The sequence below is a fragment of the Neovison vison genome, chromosome 6 (genome assembly GCF_020171115.1).
Source record: "Neovison vison isolate M4711 chromosome 6, ASM_NN_V1, whole genome shotgun sequence".
Lineage (NCBI taxonomy): Eukaryota > Metazoa > Chordata > Mammalia > Carnivora > Mustelidae > Neogale > Neogale vison.
Window position 1 is genome coordinate 143,161,257 of NC_058096.1, and position 18,834 is coordinate 143,180,090.

At 40.5% G+C, this 18,834-nt stretch overlaps 1 protein-coding gene across 1 annotated transcript in view; it reads left to right on the forward strand.

The window, feature by feature from the left end:
- Positions 1-18,834, forward strand: part of KCNH8 (potassium voltage-gated channel subfamily H member 8) — a 385,054-nt gene that overhangs the window by 329,164 nt on the left and 37,056 nt on the right. Inside the window, exon 11 of the mRNA XM_044252531.1 lies at positions 1,340-1,554. Within this exon, the coding sequence (XP_044108466.1) occupies positions 1,340-1,554 (215 nt within the window). The remainder of the gene's footprint in view (positions 1-1,339; positions 1,555-18,834) is intronic.

Genomic DNA, 18,834 nt, shown 5'->3' on the forward strand with positions numbered 1-18,834 from the left:
CTCACACGGATGCCGAGCGAATTAATGGCTGTGTCTCAAATAAATTCGAGGGACGTCTGGGTGGCTCAGTGGGTTAAAGCCTCTGCCTTCAGCTCAGGTCATGATCTCAGGGACCTGGGATCAGCCCTGCACCGGGCTCTCTGCTCAGCAGGGAGCCTGCTTCCTCCTCTCTCTCTCTGCCTGCCTCTCTGCCTACTTGTGATCTCTCTCTCTCTATCAAATAAATAAATAAAATCTTTCCAAAAAATGAAATAAAATAAAATATCTGAAGCTGCAATCAGTTCTTTGTTAGCTCTTACATTGATGCTCACCTTCCTGCTAGGCTAAATGGATTCAAATGAACCCAAAGACTTTAAAGGTTCAAATACATTGTCCGATATGATCTAATCAGCAAACTCAAGGAAGCAAGCTAGTTCCCAGATGGAGGAATCCAGCCTCAGACTGAGAGGCGGCAGCATTTTAGGGCAAATAGCAGGGGTGCTGGGTGAGGTGCGGGCGCGGTGGCAAAGTGGTAGTGGGTGTCTCTCCTTGCAGTGGCACAAGCCGAGACCTCATAGTTTTTATTTGTTTGCTTTCGTTTTTGATTGGGAAATTGGCCTTTTGCGCTGTCACAGAGTGTTAGAAGTATGGTTGTGTTTCACATTTTCATTTGGTAGGTTTCACCGTCCTCCATGTCCCCTACCTCTCTGTGCCCCATCCTGTTCTGAGGCGAGGGAGGGACGGCACCGCCTCCTCCTCACCCTCTCTATTCTAAGAGATGTTGGAGGTAAATGAAAGAACCGGAGTAGTAGCAAGCTGATGATGAAGCCATTATTGTGTTAGAATCAAAATTACTAATACACATTTTCATGGTCTTCTACAGTGTCCCCCCCCCCATTGGAGCCATTATTATTTCTCCTGAATAGTTGAGGCAACTGTGACAAAAATGTCAACTGCTTTGTCTAAAGTCATTTATCGAATGCCATAAGGAACTGTCTGGAGCCCATCTACCACCGACCATTCCCAACTCCGCTCTCCTAGTTCTTATCCCCAGACCACCGTTCTCAACTAGGAGCAGTTGTGCCTGCCAGGGGACATTTGACAATGTCAGAAGATATTTTCAGTTGTCACTGCTGGGGGTCAGCAATATGAGATGGCGGTAAACATTCTACTGTGTACAGGAAGCTCCCCCACCAAACAAAGAAATACCAGGCCCCATATGTCAGGGCTGCGGAGATGAAGGTGTCTTTTTCTTGGCAGTGTCATCTCAGAGAAGGGAAGCCTTTAAGTGAAATGAAGTTTCCAGTCCCAGCTTGCTTTTCTTTGGAAGTGACATGTCTCTTTTTTTCACTGTTTCAAGGGAAAGGGGACTTAATTGGAGCAAACCTATCAATTAAGGACCAAGTGATCAAGACCAATGCAGATGTGAAGGCTTTAACCTACTGTGATCTTCAATGTATCATCCTCAAAGGACTCTTTGAAGTGCTAGACCTTTACCCAGAATATGCTCACAAATTCATGGAAGACATTCAACATGATCTCACATACAACCTTCGAGAAGGTCATGAGAGTGATGTAAGTCTTACTTCTAATTAATGCTGAGATCTAAACCATGGGACCTGGAGATCATTTATAACAATAAAAGCCCATGTCATAACTTCCCTTGTGAAAGTCTCTGAATGGATAAGGTATGATTATTCAGCCACTAGTTGAACAACCAAATAATTAGCTAGAAGTCAAGGGTGGAATTTATCAACGTTCTAGAAAAGTATTGTTTATAGATGACCTCCCTTAATTCAGTTTCTTTCTTGTTTACCTTCATGTGCTTATAACTAGAGTCAATTTCAGTGACGTATAATATTTAGCTGCAGTTGTGTGTTTTCTCCAGAATTTAAAGATTTCCAGATAGAATATATGGCTCAGAGTTTGCTGTGTTTGTAACTATTTACTATTCTGCTTGCTTGTTAGGGAGTTTGCTTAAAAATAATCTTTTTCTTAACCAGTACCCAAAACAGTCTATCTTAAAATGACTAAATATGCATAAAAAGATTCAAGCCAAAGATTGTCACGCTGAAAGTATAATGAGCATTTTATGAAATTATAAATTTGCTGCATGTTTCAGTTTATACAAACAGCTTTCCTAACAAAATAGGTGCCACTCTGCATCCTGGGATTAAGCTGATCGCGAATATGACTTCATTACATGTGTCAGAGACACAAATGATTTAATAGGCATGATTGTTGAAAGGCAAGCCAGAGCATGAATAGTGTTCTGTAACAACAAAAGCCTTGATCGCTGCCTTGAATTTTGTTCCAGATATTTGAAATACTCGATTTGTTTTTTCCCCTGAGACTTCAAGGAACTATTGTTTTTGACAAACCTATATTATGTAGTCATTAATATTCCTCACTTAGGAAGGTAAAGAATGTAAGTTGTATATCATTTCATCATCGTTGAGGATATCAAGTGACAGTCAACACATAGATGGTATCCCATTCTGAAGTTCAAGATTAACGAATTTCGAATGTGTGCTCTCTATGGGTGATAGAAAACAGAAAAGGAGGTATCAGTATTTGTTGGGAATCTGTGCTAAGCGCTCTGCCTAGATAAACATCTCATTTAGTGCTTAAAATGATTTTGAAAGGTAAGTATCGATCAATCTGTATGGAACAGAAAACAAATTGAGAATGGCTAAGTAACTTGTGTGTAGTCACACAGACTTTTAGCTGACTGGGACAGAGTCTAAACACAGATAGCTGTCATTTTATACACTATTAGTTATGTTGTCTCTGCTGAAGACACTTTTCATATCTTCTGATTCAACAGATAGACTTATTTTTTTAAGATTTATTTATTTATTTATTTTAGACAGAGAGAACACAGGGGGAGGGGCAGAGGGAGAGGGAGCATCTCGAGCAGACTCCTCATTGAGCACACAGTAGGGGTCAATCCCACCACCCTGAGATCATAACTTGAATCAAAATCAAGAATCAGATGCTTAACTGACTGAGCCACCCAGGTGCCCCTTGACACATGGACTTTTAAAACTACAGTTGTCTTTTGTACTCTCTAAGACAACCTAATGGGACAACTATTTCTGAAGTGTGGAAGTGTGTGAGAGGGTGGAAGGAACCAGAGAGGAAAGAAGAAATCCAGGAAGAGAGAAAGAGCCAACATGCTTTGGCCTAGTAGAGTGGAAGATATGGATCTCAAGCCCTGTCTTCTTTTTATTTGATTCCTTTTTAAGGGTCTGTATATCTGATCAAATCTTTTATCCCCTTTTATCTATTTGCTGGAACATGAATTGGAGTGATTTTTAGACTCCCATACTTGAATTGCCTGTGGGATTATTTTCATTATCTGTTCTTTCTGTTGCGTTCTTTTGTTTTCTTGTGGCCATTTGGTTCCTTCTTTTTAGCAGATGTCATACTTTTGTTTAAATGTACATGTGTCTTATGAAAATTATTCTATTATTTTCCTCCACTCAGGTAAGACTTTCTCTTGGCAGACAGATCGAGTTCCGACCAACCAATTTCATCATGCCCAGAGTTCCTCTTAGGTTTTGTTAGACGGCTCTGTTCAGCTTTGCCCATCATCTGGGGCTACAGCCTCCACCCTTGACGTGCTTTTTCTGGAATCTCAGCTGAAAGCCTGAGACTTTTACCAGGGCCTCTCCTGTTTGGTGGGGCTTGAACTTCCCTCCATCTCCTCAGCACCCATTGTGGCTGAAATCTCTGCTTCTCCCAGGTGCTCTCATCTTCCAAGTGTCTTGGAGCCCTGCCCTGTGCATGTGCTCTTGTTAGCAGCTGGCTCATGTGTCCAAGTCCAACGGATGCAGTTACCTGCTCCCTAGGCTTCTACTCTTCAAATCCCAGGGGTTTCAGTATCATTTGAACGTCATCTCAGTCTCCTTTGCCAGGAAGATGACTCCTTTCTGTTCTGCTCTATTCCCTCTCACAATGAAATAGCGAGTTCTCTCCAGAAGATGCCTGGGTAAATGCCGAGCACGCGTTGGTGTGCCCCTCTTCTCTCAGGGACCACGGCCCTTCAAGTCTTCCCTCAGCTGACTGCTCCAGTGCTTTCAAACTGTTATTTTATGCATTTTGTCCAGCTTTATTTTTTACTCGAGGGTTGGTTCAATACAAGCTATTTCATTACAGCTGGAACCAGAAGTATTGCTTCTTTTCAGCTACGTTTTTAAGGGCAAATGGGAACTGGAACTTACCCCTGAAACCTTTATTGTTTTGTTTTTTCCTAGTCATTTATCACTCACAACTTCTCTCTCTCAATCTCTCTGTATCTTTATATTTATATATATATATGTATATATTTTTATACACACACACATGCATATATATATATACACATACATATACCTTCAAGATGTTGGGATGGTATGTCTCCTAAAGGCTTGATAAATTTGGGCCACCTTCCCCATAATTCCATACCCTGGGGGAAAAGTCTTCTGGTCTTTATAAGCTTATTCCAACTTCATGGCACATTTGTATTCTGATGGTGACCTATGGTTATGAATTCTTGCTTTGCAACTCTGCTGTAAGTTCAATGGGATACCCAGCATCTTTCCTTAATTTCCATGTACACACAAACAAAAATATCTAATCACACGGGACTTTTAGTGGGTTGAAGTCTTTGGTGATCAGTGGGTTGTAGAGGAAGGAACATTTGCATAATGGAAATGCAAACAATATAAATGTAAGATAACTATATATCCTTATTCTAAAAATCAAGTGGCTATTCTGCTGCATTGTTCAGCCCTTTCTTCCTGCTCTCATCACTCTCTTTTTCTTGCTCTCTCTTTATCTCCAATTCCCCATTATTTCTGATATGTATTAGTTTAACCCCCACTCTTTGGCTGCCTTTTGTCTTTCTCATTTTGCCTCTGGATTCACCTGGTACCCCTTGGAACTTACACATTATTAGGTGACGCAGAACATCACGGTAAAGAGAAGACTGATTGTCAACCCATTGTGAAATAAAGATCAGAAAAGCATTTTAAGAAATAGTCAAAAATTAGGGGCACCTGGGTGGCTCAGTGGGTTAAAGACTCTGCCTTCGGCTTGGGTCATGCTGGGGTCCTGGGATCGAGCTCCGCATCGGCTCTCTGCTCAGCAGGGAGCCTGCTTTCTCCTCTCTCTCTGCCTGCCCCTCTGCCTATTTGTGATCTCTGTCAAATAAATAAAATCAAAAAAATAGTCAAAATTTAGAAGGAATATGTATGTAGCCGTGGTAAGATATAACTCCTAGAGCTATGATAAATTATGTAACTTTAGAATGACAGCTCATTTGATTCTTGTCGGAAAATTAACTAAAATATATAATATTCTACCTTATGAAAAGGCTAGCTAGCATGGTTTGGATCTCATACTAATTATACATCATAGGCACCCTGTGTTTTCTGTCTTTGCCTTATTTATTTATAGCTCCTGGATAACTCCAACAATGGCTTGGATTAATTTAGCTACTTCTGCCCATGCAGATTATGAGAAATTTGCTTCACTGCTTCTCATGGTAGACCCTATAAAATTGGCTTTAGCACAAACTTGTTTATTGTTAGTTATGAAATTTAGTGCCTTAATATAAGAATTTTGAATTTGTGATAAATAAAATAATTGAAGAGTATCTAAAATATCTGTTTTCAAAAGTTAATAATGCTAATACACTGAAAATCAGATATTGATATGGCTACATATAAATACGGATGTGCTTCTCGCATGGTAGACACTTACTGAGGGGTGGTATCGTGGTTATGGAGAAACAAACAGCAATGGTTGTTGAAAAAGAATGAGAAATTCTAGGAGTGCCGGGTGGCTCAGTTGTTCCGCATCTGCCTTTGGCCCAGGTCATGATCACAGGGTTCTGGGATCTGGTCCCGCATCAAGCACCCTACTTAGTGGGAAGACTGCTTCTCCCTCTGCCACCCCTTTGCTTGTGTTCCCTCTCTCGCTGTGTCTCTCTCTGTCAAATAAGTAAATAAAATAGTTTTGTTTTTTTTTTTTTTAAGGAAAGATAAAGTCTTACTGAGGAGTTATCAATGATGAAACCTATTCAGTTTTAAGTGTTACCTCATTTTCCCTCAATTTCTCATTGTCATGTAATCTGATCAGCTTAAAAAAAATAATAAAGTCTCCTCCTTCAGACTTTCCACCTCTTTAGTAGAGGAAGGGATGTTTCCCCAGTTTCTTGAGGGTCAGTGACCTCTAGGAGAAGGAATTTGAATGCCCATCTCCAATATAGCACAAGAGGCTACAGGGATGGCCCCCTGGGCAGAGACAAGGGAGCCCTCAAGGACGTTCACATTTAGCGGCTTCTTCCCACTTGGACATATTTGATCATACTGTGGTTGTTTAAGGTGCTGACCTATCAACCTATTCAGAACTATAAATTGGATCATGTCATTCCATTGCTCAGAATTTTTCAATGGATCCCCATGGACTGTTAAAATCCAGACTTCTGACCATAACTTTGAAGATCCTATGCATTCCAACACCCGCCTGCCTTTCAGATGCATCCGATGACATCTTGAGTCTGGCTCACACTCTAGCAAACTGGCCCGCTTTCCCTTGCTGCAGGGGTGCTCCTCCCAGCTCACCTGACCACCTGCTCTGGAGTTTGCCTCTCCAGCGTATCCTCTGGCACATCACCTTGTTGGTCTTTTTCAGAGCTTTTAGCAAGATCTGAAGTTCTTTTAATATGTATATTTGTTTGTTCATGGCCAATTTTTTCTAGCAGAATGTCTACTTTATGTGGGCTTTGTTTTATTCTAGACTATAGCCTCAGTGCCTAAGTCAGAGCCTAATGTAGAATTAACATTTAATATACATTCAATGAGTGAATGAATGAATTTCAAAAAGTTTACTTTGGGAACTGGAACTTACGTGAAATTTTGATAAAATGAATAAAGTCCTGAAGACGGCAGCGACATAGCCTTGAAGTGTAATTTAAAATGAAATTTGGGGCACCTGGGTGGCTCCGTGGGTTAAAGCCTCTGCCTTTGGCTCAGGTCATGATCCCGGGGTCCTGGGATCAAGCCCCGCATTGGGCTCTGCTCAGCAGGGAGCCTGCCTCCCCCTCTCTCTGCCTGCCTCTCTGCCTCCTTGTGATCTCTCTCGCTCTGTCAAATAAATAAATAAAATCTTTAAAAAGTAAAATGAAATTTAAGAGGAGCTCCTGGCTGGCTCAGTCGGTAGAACAAACGACTCTTGATATCGGGGTTGCGAGTTCAAGCCCCACGTTGGGCGTATGGTGTACTCAAAAAATAAAATAAAATGAAAAGTTAAGAGAATTCAGAATTACATTCCTAAGAAGTAACAAAGCCAAAGAAAGTATCGTAGTTAAGTTTTAAAAGAACATATTGAAAGAATATCTGAGTTGGAAAGGCTGTTTTTCACTTCCCTCAAATTTAACATGAGAGGTTTTCAAGAACCATAGGAGGAATTTAAGTGTAATAATACGGGGGCGGGGGGGACAACCCTTGCAATATAGCTAATGTAATTCCTCCAGGTAGTCTGGGATAGTAAGTTGTATTAGGATGAAAAAGGACCTGCCTTCAAATCTAAGCACACACATATTTTCTGTAAAATTGGATGAAATGTTATAACACTAATGCCCCCCAGAAAGTAGAGAATCAATACTTTTAACCATGAAATCATGCTGGACTGTTATTCACCTCACATTTATTGCCTAGGGTAGAAGACTACAAACTTCCTGTGTGAAACAAATTTACATGTGGAGAATTCCAGGGTTTAGCAAGGCAGCTGACCTGTGTTTATAAAATACTTCATCAGAGCGTAACACATGGGTCTGCTGCACTTCATGGTTAGCCGTGAGGTATAAGGTCTCTAATGTGTGTGGCGGAATCAGCTCAAGTAAATCTCATGGTCTCTAGCATTAGCTTCAGCGGTCTCTGAATGTGAATTCATATTTCCATCTGGGTCTAGACCCCATGTCTTTCATATACTGAGGTGAATCTTTATTTTGTTTGAAGTTTTCAATGGGCAGCCCCTATCTCAAACACAAATAGCAGTGGAAAAAGCATCTAATTCCCAAGTACTATTGAAATGTGTCCATTGGACCACTTGGCCCTGGACAATTTCTTAAGTAATTAAGCTGTACTATATCCATGGGTTTGACTCTGCTTCCTCCCATAGATAAAAACAAGCCTGAGTAGATCTTCCAGGTGAAGTCTCTGATTTGCCAACATCCTTGCCACCTATGTGACTATATTACAATTTAATTCAAGATTGTACTGAAAAGAGAGCTATTTCCAAAGGAGGGACTTGGTTTAAATTTAGTCCCCATTTCAGACTGGAATGAGATTAGGCTACTTGGAAGCAATTTTCTTGAAAATGATTTACCGAATGATAATAATGTAAAAAATCGTATCTGGCGGCCCAGATACTTAGCTCTTCAAGAGTAGCCTGGTTGTAGGTGTGCATCTGTAGCCCAGTTTTGTGTAATAAGAGAACATAATTAATTCTGTGCCTTTTTGAGGTAATTGTTCCTTGAAAATTGCATGTTGAAGGACTCTCGTGTCGTCTGATCATGTCAGCTTTCCCTGCTATTCTGGGAGCAACAGGTGTTTTGTCAGTTGTGTATTTTAGGATACTCTCTCTATAAGAAATGTTTTATTGTCAATTCTTTTACCTACATACAGTTTAATGGTGCTTAAGATGGTGTCAGATATGATAGGAAAAGCTCAGTAAATAACGGCCTAGAAATTCTACTTGTACCCAGTATACTTCCTAGGTTCTGAAACTTTTCTCGTACTGGTCTTTCTGTGTGTGCAGAAGTTGTGGCAAACATATTACCTTGAAGGAAAAAGATTGCACTTTAGGTAGGGTCCCCAGAGCCCAGCATGGTGTTCATGTCCATGGCTCTCAGTAAATGAAGATTGCTGTTGAATTTCTGGCACCTAATGAACCTCTCACTGGCTTTGAGTGCAGCAAAAGACCCTCAGTGTCCTCTTTTCTTCTAGCGATTACCCAGCCTTAATGTTTCATTTCCCCCATTACTATCAGTCTGGTCCCCATCTGTTTCTCCCTGAAAGATCTTGGGGTGGAATGGACTCCACTGGACCCATTCCTGTCTAAGAGAATCTTGAGATTCTCTTTCTCCTGCCTCAGAGAGATGAAGGCTCCATACTCCTAGGAAGAAAAAAGGTTATTTTTAACCTCTTCTCTAACTACAGACTGATTCTTTTTTACATCCTTATTTTAAAACAGAACTAGTATGGGTCTTTGGCAAAGGGCCTAAGGATCCTAGTAAGTCTGGGGGCAATAAGGGCATTGACTGTACGCAATAAAAATCCAACTCAAATAGAGCATCAGAGTCAGAGGAGATTTATTGTAAGGATTCCCAGTATCTTAGGGGATTAAATGAAATACACAGACATGCACGGGCACACACCTGGGCCTCAGGAATTCTTATAATTGGGTTAGGTTGGATTTTCTCCACATTTCTTATTTTTCCTTGCTTCTCCATTTCTCTCTCCTTCAGTCATCATGCTGTCTTTCTTTCCTGTCCAAATGGCAAGAAATGGTCACAGATAGCAGCTCCTCAGTTCAAGTGGGGAGTAGATGAAGCTCTCTTGGTTGATTCTAGATTCCTGTAGGACTGAGTGGTTCAGCTCTAGTCAAGTGCTGCTCAGGCTTCATCAATTATTGTGTGTGGGAGTGTTTGTGTGAGGGGGTCAAGGAGGAAGGGAGACCACACTGTAATAGTATGATGGTTTCCATGGCAACCGACCCACTGAAGAGTTGAGATAAGAAAGATCCAGAAAAGTGGTGGGTGGTCAGAGGTAGTTGTCAGACAAATGAAGCAAAACCAGTGATTGTATGAACTGTGGGGAATCACATCATTGTAGGCTGTGCAATCATATCGCAGCAACATTTCCTTAGAAAACAAATCTTATTTAAACACGTATTAACAAATAAAAACAAATAAAGTAGAGGACACATAAAAAGCTTTAAACCACCCTGAATGGGCTCTTGTTTCATGGCTGAATTCTGTCCCCTGTAGCCATCTGTCAGTCAAATAGCATGAGACATATCCTGCAAATATCAGCCACATTTGAGGATATCTAGGTATTTCAGCTTATGTTTTCAGGTTGAACAGTGAACATTTAGATTTTTGAGCTCCTTGGGGAAAGCAGGGGCTAGCCTAGTTGAGAAAGTCAGAGGATAAAAGGCCACCTGCCATCCCATAAGTGAGACAAAAAGTCTTTCTTTCCCTTCTTTTCTGGTTACTTCCATCCAGCAGGGAACAGCAGATGTTCATTCAGCCTATAACAAAGTGTCCCATTTGCATACACACACACACACACACACACAAACACACACACACACACACAGACTTGACTTATGCCCATTCCTTCCGAATGAAATACTACCTAGGCTGCAACCACCAGGAATCATCCACCTGGCCCCACTGTTACCCAGGGTCATCCATTCCCCACTCCATTTTTGATGGTTGTTTCAGCCACCATAGAAGCCCAGAGCCTGCCCTCAAGTTCAGCTGTAGATGCGGGTAACAGAGCCCATCCTCTTGACAAGGCTCTATGAAGTGAAGATGATGTTGATGCTGCTAATGGTATAATAGCTCCTGTGAACCAAGCTCTATGCTAAGCACTTTACAAACATTGCCTTCTGTTAACTCTCACCATACTCTTGGAGTCAAGTTGCTCAGTGCATGTCCTAGAAAAGGAGACTAGTTATAGAAGAGAGAGGTAAAAACTGGTCCAATCCTTCCACAAGGAAGCAAAGGAGGTCAAGAACTGCAACGTCTGTCCCATGCCAACTGAATCCTAAACCCAATGGAAACTTAGTGTAAGTACATCCATCAGAGCGAAGTTATACATTTTTCCCTCTGTCCCTTAATCCTAGAGCAGTGAATACCATCCCTATTTTAGGTTAATGGAGCATTCATGGGAAACATATTTCCATGGGAAAACAAGCTTCACATGTAAGAGAAAATGAACCACAGAACTTTTTGGTAGTTCTTCAAACTGTATACTTTTTATTTGTGCACAGTTTTGCATATATTATACTTTCATGAAAAAGTTTTTAAAAAACAAATCATTGAAGAACTCAACCAAATTATCAGTGGAGAACTCCACTGTATATATATATAAGTTCTTTGAGAGCCATAACTGTATTTGATTCATCTCTGTAGTCATTTTCCTAGTCAAACTGCTAGTACAAAGTATGTGCTTGATGCATGCTGACTGGAATGTAATTCTCACACACACACACACACACACACACACACACACGGAGTTTCCATACCCACAGAATAAAATGTTAGGACTGTAAGTGATCTTAAGTACCCCTTATTAAAACTCAGATTTTCCTTTGATTACAAGTGACTTAAAGGGAGGAGCAAAGAAAATTTACTCATTCACGGAACGAAAAATCCAGTCATTGGTTAGGAATATAACTTAAATGACTGCTATATCTAAATGAGTTAGAATATTCCCTTTGCACAAAGTAGACTTTTTCTTTGGGATGAAGTCTTCCATCAACCATACCAAGTACGTGTTTCAAATAAGATTCAGTCAAAAAATCAAAATGTTTCTCAACAGATTTTATTTTCTCTTGTAAACTGCATATTTAGTAGTACGACTGCTGACAAGGAAAGGATGTAAATGTTTATTAACTATAAATTAGGAGCAAGGGAGTTTGTTTACATCACCTCATTTCATTTAATTTTTTATCCTAGTATCACTCCTGAATCCTTGCTAACAGATGAAGGAACTCGCTGTCCCAGCAGTTCCTGCCTGAGATTACAGAATTAGTGAAAGAATCGAATACTATAAAATTGAGTCAAATGCTGGTATTCTGAATCCCAGCCTAGTACATTTGTCCACTAAAGCACTGTGCTACAAATCAGAACATAATTCTCCTGAAAGAGTTGGTTTCCTTCAGGCATCCCGACTTACAGCAAATGTTATACTGAATTTCCAGAATAACATTCACTTTAATCTTCTTAACCTTAATGCTATTACTCATCATGTCTCATCAAAAACTCACTGTGCCTAAATGTTTCAGGAAAGACATCTCCTTAACAAGAAGATAAGACGGCAGGACTACTGTAGTTTGGCCATCTGACTTGTCCTTTCTCTTAGTAATTGTACTTTCATTTGCTCAAAAATCCATCCATCTATTAATAACCCTATGGTCACCAACTAGCTCTAGGAAAATGTCTTCAAGTACATGGTTTTCAGTCTTCTATACACGTAATGGTTCTTCAGGCTTCCTTTGTTCCATGTTTGAGAGTAAATCTGTGAAATCACTCCACGATCATTTCAGATGTACAACATAGTATTTCCATTCCTTTCAGACTCAATTTCATCCTTGTAAGTAGTTGGAGGCCTTCTTATCAATTGAAATAAAATGTTCTCAGCAATTCCTTTATGTGCTTATACATACTTTTTTGGAGAAGGATTAAGACTATAGGTGAAAGAGGTGCCTGGGAGGCTCAGTCAGTTGAGCATCCAACTCTTGATTTCAGCTCAGGTCATGAATGATCTCAGGGTTGTGAGATCGGGCCCCACATTGGCTCTGTGCTGGGCGTGCATTCTCCTTGGGATCCTCTCTCTCCCTCTACCCCTCCCCCTCTATCCCTCTCTTCAATTTTCTCTCTCCTCCCACTCTAACAACAACAACAAAAAGAATACAGGTGAAAGAAGCAGTATTTTTTAACATTTCTCAATCAATCTGCGAATACTTTACCTCTGTATGTTAGGATTTTTTGAAAACATAATTTTATTCTGTTTTTTCATTCAAGGACTGGATCTCCTGGGTCTTTCTAGAATAATCCTGAATGTGTTACTACTGTATATATTTCACTGTTTGCACTCTGCTAGTCTAATAATATTTCCCCAGTCATCCTCGAACACGGACAATATCTCTTCCATTAGCCCTTTAATCCCAAACCCAAGCTCAACTGATAAAACATAGAGTCAGTGGATGGTATAATTAAAACTGCTCTAAATGAGCTAAGTTGGTAGAAATTAAATTAAAATTAAAAACAAATCACAAAGTCCCTGGATAAACGTCTCTCATAGTGCTTTTCCCGTGAAGTTCCTCAAAAGGGTATAGACAGCAGAGAGGATGACATATGGTAGAGACAGTCTGCTTACACCACAGCACAGACTGTGCTCAGCAGGCAAAGCTGGAGGCCTCCAGTCCATCAGATTGGAGGCACCTTATTTGCTCACCATTTAAACTCAGCAGCCTGGGATGCCAAAGGAGTGGTGGCTTTGACTGAAGGAACAGTAGCCAAGTAGTCAGAAATCAGAAAAAAAAAAAGATGCCAGGTGGAAGAGGGAAGTGAAGTACCTCAAGATTACGAATTAGCAGGCCAGCACACCATCCTAATGACAAGTCTGCGACGGTGGAGGGACCCGTGGAGATACAGATCTGTGAAATGAATTGGGATTTAAAGGATTTGGTTTCCGTGTCATTGAAGAAAATGATTAAGAAAAAATTCTTAGATGAACATCTGCAAGATGCTAAGCTTTTAGTGATGTGGTAATCCCACTTACGTGTTCCACCCGGAAGATTAAGTTCTTTAAAAGCGGAGCATATGGTCACTGATCTGTGTCACTGCGTTTTGCCAGGATTCATAAACAGTCCCAGGTCTGACTAGGGCTACTACCAAAGTGTATTTGTATTCCAGGTTGTACAGTTTGCATTTTTTCTTTTCTTGGCCACACCGCTGTCTCAATGGGACAAAATGTCAGCGTTATGTATGGGGAAAAGACCAAAGAACCAAAACTGGGTTCTGCCAAAAAAGAGCAAAGAATACGCGGCATTAGACTCAATACACATAGAAGTTGTATGACTCGGAACAAGCTGCTTTCCTTCTGCGGGCCTCCAGTTCCTCATCTCTGGCCTAAATGGTCACCAAGAAACCATCGGTTGAGTCAAGCTAAACGCTGCAACAAACAGCCCCAAGTCTCGGTAACTTAATACAATAAGTAGAATCAATGATCTGTGCAGTAAAGCTCATTCGTATCGTAGCGTATAGGTGGCGGCTTCTCACCTGACTCAGGAATCCAGCCTCCTCTAGTTGGTGGCCATGGCACCCTCCAGACCTCAGAGTCCTCTGGAACTCACAGTCCCTCACCAGGCACTTTGTATCCAGCCAAACCACCAATTAAGAGAGGGAGGGTCACGGCGCCTTTGCATTACTCAAAGCCAGGCCCAGAAATGGCACAGGTCTCTTCTGTTCGCGTTGCATCGGCCAGAGTGGGTCATGTGGTCCAGCCCCGGTGCACGCAGGCTGGGAAACCTCATCAGGCTGTGTCCACCGGGATGCAGCCGCTCGGGGCAATGGCTGACCAGTTAGTGAACAGTTAACCAGTCTGAGCTGTCGGCCCTTCCAGTATGACCTTTCCATTATTATTATTTTTTTTAATTCCAGCTCAAGAAAACTTTAAAACATTGAGCAAGGTGTGCAACCAAAGTATATTATTTGATTTTGCTCTCCCTCTGTTTTATTTTATTATTGTGTTTTTGTTTTACCTGTCAATGAGAATGTGTTCTTCAGGAAACAGAATAGGCACACATGATATCATTTAGTAATTTGAGGAAAACATGAGGAGCGGCAGATCAATGCAGCTTGCTGGACAGATGAGTGTGGCATCATTTTATGAAAGTCTAGCCTATAGGAATATATATCTGCCAAATACATTAATAAATAGAAGGGTATCCATACCTTAAAATATTTCTTCAGTTTTTCTAAATAATTTACCACAGAATCACTTTAATGGTACTTCTCCAAGTAAAAGTGTCTATTTAAAAATTCTGAATGAATTAACAAAAAAGGAAGAGAGGAGGAGACACTTAAGTCAATGGTTGAGAGCCAGTGCCAAGTAGAACTTAGACCTCCAGAAGATCTAATGGAAATTAATAGGAAAAATATGACTCCCACTGTGGGACTCCAAATGATTTATTTTGGAAGCACGTATATTACCTAAAAGTAGTATGCCTTCACAGTCCAACTAAGGCCAGAATTGTTTCTTTGAAGAATCCAACATGCCAGTTTCTTTCAGTCCCCAAAGACACAACTTTACAAGCACAATCCGATCCAGGAGACTGGGAAACTTAAAGGGCCGGGATTGCTTTGCACAAATGTGTAACTCATTGTGAAGGCATCATCCTTCTAGTAAATTCACTGGTGCCTATTTTGCAATCATGAAAATAATCACCTTAAACATGCAGAGAGGGGTGCCTTGGTGGTTCAGTCAATTAAGCATCTGTCTTCTGCTTGGGTCATGATCCTAGAGTCCTGGGATCAAGCTCCTTGTCAGGCTCCTTCCTCATCAGGGAGACTGCTTCTCCCTCTGCCTGCTGCCCCCGCTACTTGTGCATGCTCTCTCTCTCTCTCTGTCAAATAAATATATAAAATAAAATCTTTAAAAAAAATAAGTGGAGAGAAAAGTTTGTTCTGACGAGAATTACATGTATAGATTTCACGTGTGTAACTAGAAAGATGATGTCTTTGTATGAACCTATAAGTAACTGACTTAGCTTAAAAGTTTAGAATGCCCCTCTTGAAGAAGTTATGCCCATTCTAAATGGATCTGCTTTATTCACTGTTCACATTTTTATGAAGAGGATTCCAAAGTAATACTCCTGTGATTTTGTCCGGACTTGGAAACGGCCACTCTGTGATTCAGCTGTCATGTGATAACACTGAAATCTCATCTACCTAGTGTAATTTCAGGAAAGAGGTTATTGCCTTATCTCTCCCCACCAAATTCTCCTCTAAATCTCCCATCTTTCTTTAAGATTTTATGCATTTATTTATTTGTCAGAGAGAGAGCACTAGCAGGGGAGAGGGGGGACAGGGAGCGGCAGGCAGAGGGAGAAACGGGCTCCGGGATGAGCAAGGAGCCATATAGGACTTGATCCCGGGACCTGGGGTCATGACCTGAGCTGAAGACAGATGCTTAACCACCTGAGCCACCCAGGTGTCCCCTTCACTGTTTATTTTTCAAGGTTAAGGAGGAGTCTATCCTGGGATGAAAGCGCAGGCTGAAAACACAAATTTACATAAGAAAAGGCATACCATTATATAAATAACTGGGGAATGATTCCTTCACAGGATGTTTTATTAGGAGATACCAGAGAAGGAAACAAGATATATCAGGCACATTTGAGCTATGACAATTGTTGTTCTGGGGACTTCTTAGAGCCCCCCGGGGGAGCAAAAATGCAAACTTAAACACATTTCTTCCTTAATTTCAGTGGTTTATACTCCTATTGTGTATTCTGACAAAGACTGTTTCAGTCAATATATAATTAGTCAGTAATACCTTCCTTACAGTGCTCCACACATCACCTTTGAGTACAACAAAACTGTAACCTAAGAACCTTGGCCTTCGTCTGCTAACTGTGAGACATTCTTCTTTACCTAGAAATTGTTGAATATTTGGAAAAAGTGTAAATGTTATGAAACATAATATTCCTCATGCTTAAGTTTCACAGAGGGCTTTAATTTAAAAAGAAATGCATTTTGGGGGACACCTGGATGGCACAGTCAGTTAAGCATCCAAATCTCGGTTTTGGCTCAGGTCTAATCTCAGGGTCATAGGATTGAGGCCATGCCCACTCCAGGACCGGGGTACAGTCTGCTTGAGATTCTCTCTCTCCCTCTCCCTCTTCCCCTCTTGCTCATGCTCTCTCTCTAAAATAAATAAATAGTTTAAAAAAAAAAGAATATGTATTTGGTCATGTAGAGGCAGCCCATGACCCCTCTATCATGATTATATATATATGTATATGTATACATATACATATATAGCTTCTCTGGCTAACTGAGCTTAACCAAGGCACTGTGGTTTAAATTAGCAGAATAGCTCATTTTGGTTTGCTGGTACAAACACTATTTTCAAAATACAGAGTTGTTCACCTGTTGTGTTACAGCGTATAATTGACAGTGAGCTTCCTTGGCAGCAAATTAGTCATTTCACATTAGCTTTAGAAGTGCCATTGGGAGTTGTGATGCAAAAACTTCTCATACCAAACTGAGCCTCTTTCTTCACCGACCTGGTTTGGAACCAGAGGACTCAGCATGTATCCTGAAACTCTTATGAAACCAGCTATTGTGTTTCCTTACAATTACATAGTAGCTGATTTTACAAGCTAACCAAGGAGCCATTGTACCCTAATCAGCAGCAGGTCATTGGGGGGCATGGAATCTCAGCTCAATATAATGAGTTTAAACTGCAAATTCTTTTAGCACTGATTAACTGCTGAACTCCCAAATCACGGAGTTGGTCCATAGCTCCCAAAGCCTGAAACCTTTAAAACTCTATGTCAGTGTGGAGAAATTTCTAGTTTTCTCATATAATGGTGTGTATTTTCTTCCTTTTCCTTTCTGAATGATATGAACCACATATTTATAAGTAACTCTCTCCCTCAAAATCATCCTGCATTTTCCAAGTCGTTGACTAAGTATTAAGAGACTTTCTGGGTTTTCTTTTAATCCCCAAAGCCTTGTAATTCATACATTTGAATCTGGAGATAAGAGGTTAAAATCATGCTTGAGTTAATTTGCATATATTATCAATGTCTTGACTGTGTGGACAGTTAGAAAGTGCTTTATTTTGTTTAAGTGAAGCAGATCAAAGTGTTGAGGGAAAGAAGACTAGAATAGCAAGTCATTACTTTATGTAAAATGTTCTACCTAGTGTAGAACAACTACTTAACAAGTGCAACAATGTGAGAACTTTTTTCACCGTAAGTCCCTTTGTGTATCTCATCAAGTTGAAGCGTTAAGAGACACCGGCAGGCTCCCAATGCTTCCTTTCCCTAGAGAAACGAGAGGGCTGGGAGGCATGGCACCACCTAGCGGTCATCTCTGGCAGGAACGTTGGGCATTGTGGCCAAGGGAAAGTGGAAGGGAAGTGTGAACCGAAGGGATCCCGGATCCCGAGTGTCAGGGAGAGAACTGAGAGCACCTTTGTTATTGCTGATGGAATAGAAAAGGAGGGATAATTTTAAAAAGTCTTACTGTAACTTATCAATATGTAACCTTTAAGGTTCTTGAAAACACGAAAAAAATATTTTTAACATTACAGTTAACTCTTGAACAACACAGGTTTCAACGGCATGGATCCATTGATACGTGGACTTTTTTTTTTTTTTTTTTGATAAGTAGAGTAATTGAAACGTATTTTCTCTTATGATTTTCTTAATAACATTTTCTTCTCTCTAGCTTACTTTAGTGTAAAAATGCAGTATGCAATCCTGTATAACATACAAAATGTGTATTAATCAACAGTTTAAGTGTTTGTAAGGCTTCTGGTCAGTGAGTGGTAGGCTATTAGTAGTTAAGTTTTGGGGGAGTCAAAAGTTATTAAAGATTCTCTACTGGGGGTGGTGGTTGGCACTCCTAACACCCAAAGCTGTTCCAGGGTCAACTGTACTTTCGGGTGCTATACATTTTTCTTGTGGCTCATGTGGCCAGCTGGGTCTCCAAGATTTGTTCGGTTTACATTTATATATCTCACTTAATCCTCAAAACAACTTTAAATATTACCATCATTTTTTATCTTTTTTAAACATTTATTTATTTATTTGAGAGAAAGGGTGCATGAGAGAGAAGTAGGGGGAGGAGCAGAGAGAATCTCAAGCAGACTGAGTTGAGCTGGGAGCCTGATACGGGGCTAGATCTCATGACCCTGAGACCAGGGTCTGAGCCGAAACCAAGTGTCAGCTGTCCAATGAACTGTACCACCCAGGCACCCAATCATCATTTTATAGAGGAAGAATGAGAAATAAGGATTAAACCATTAAAATTCACCAAATTATTTGTTACTTCAG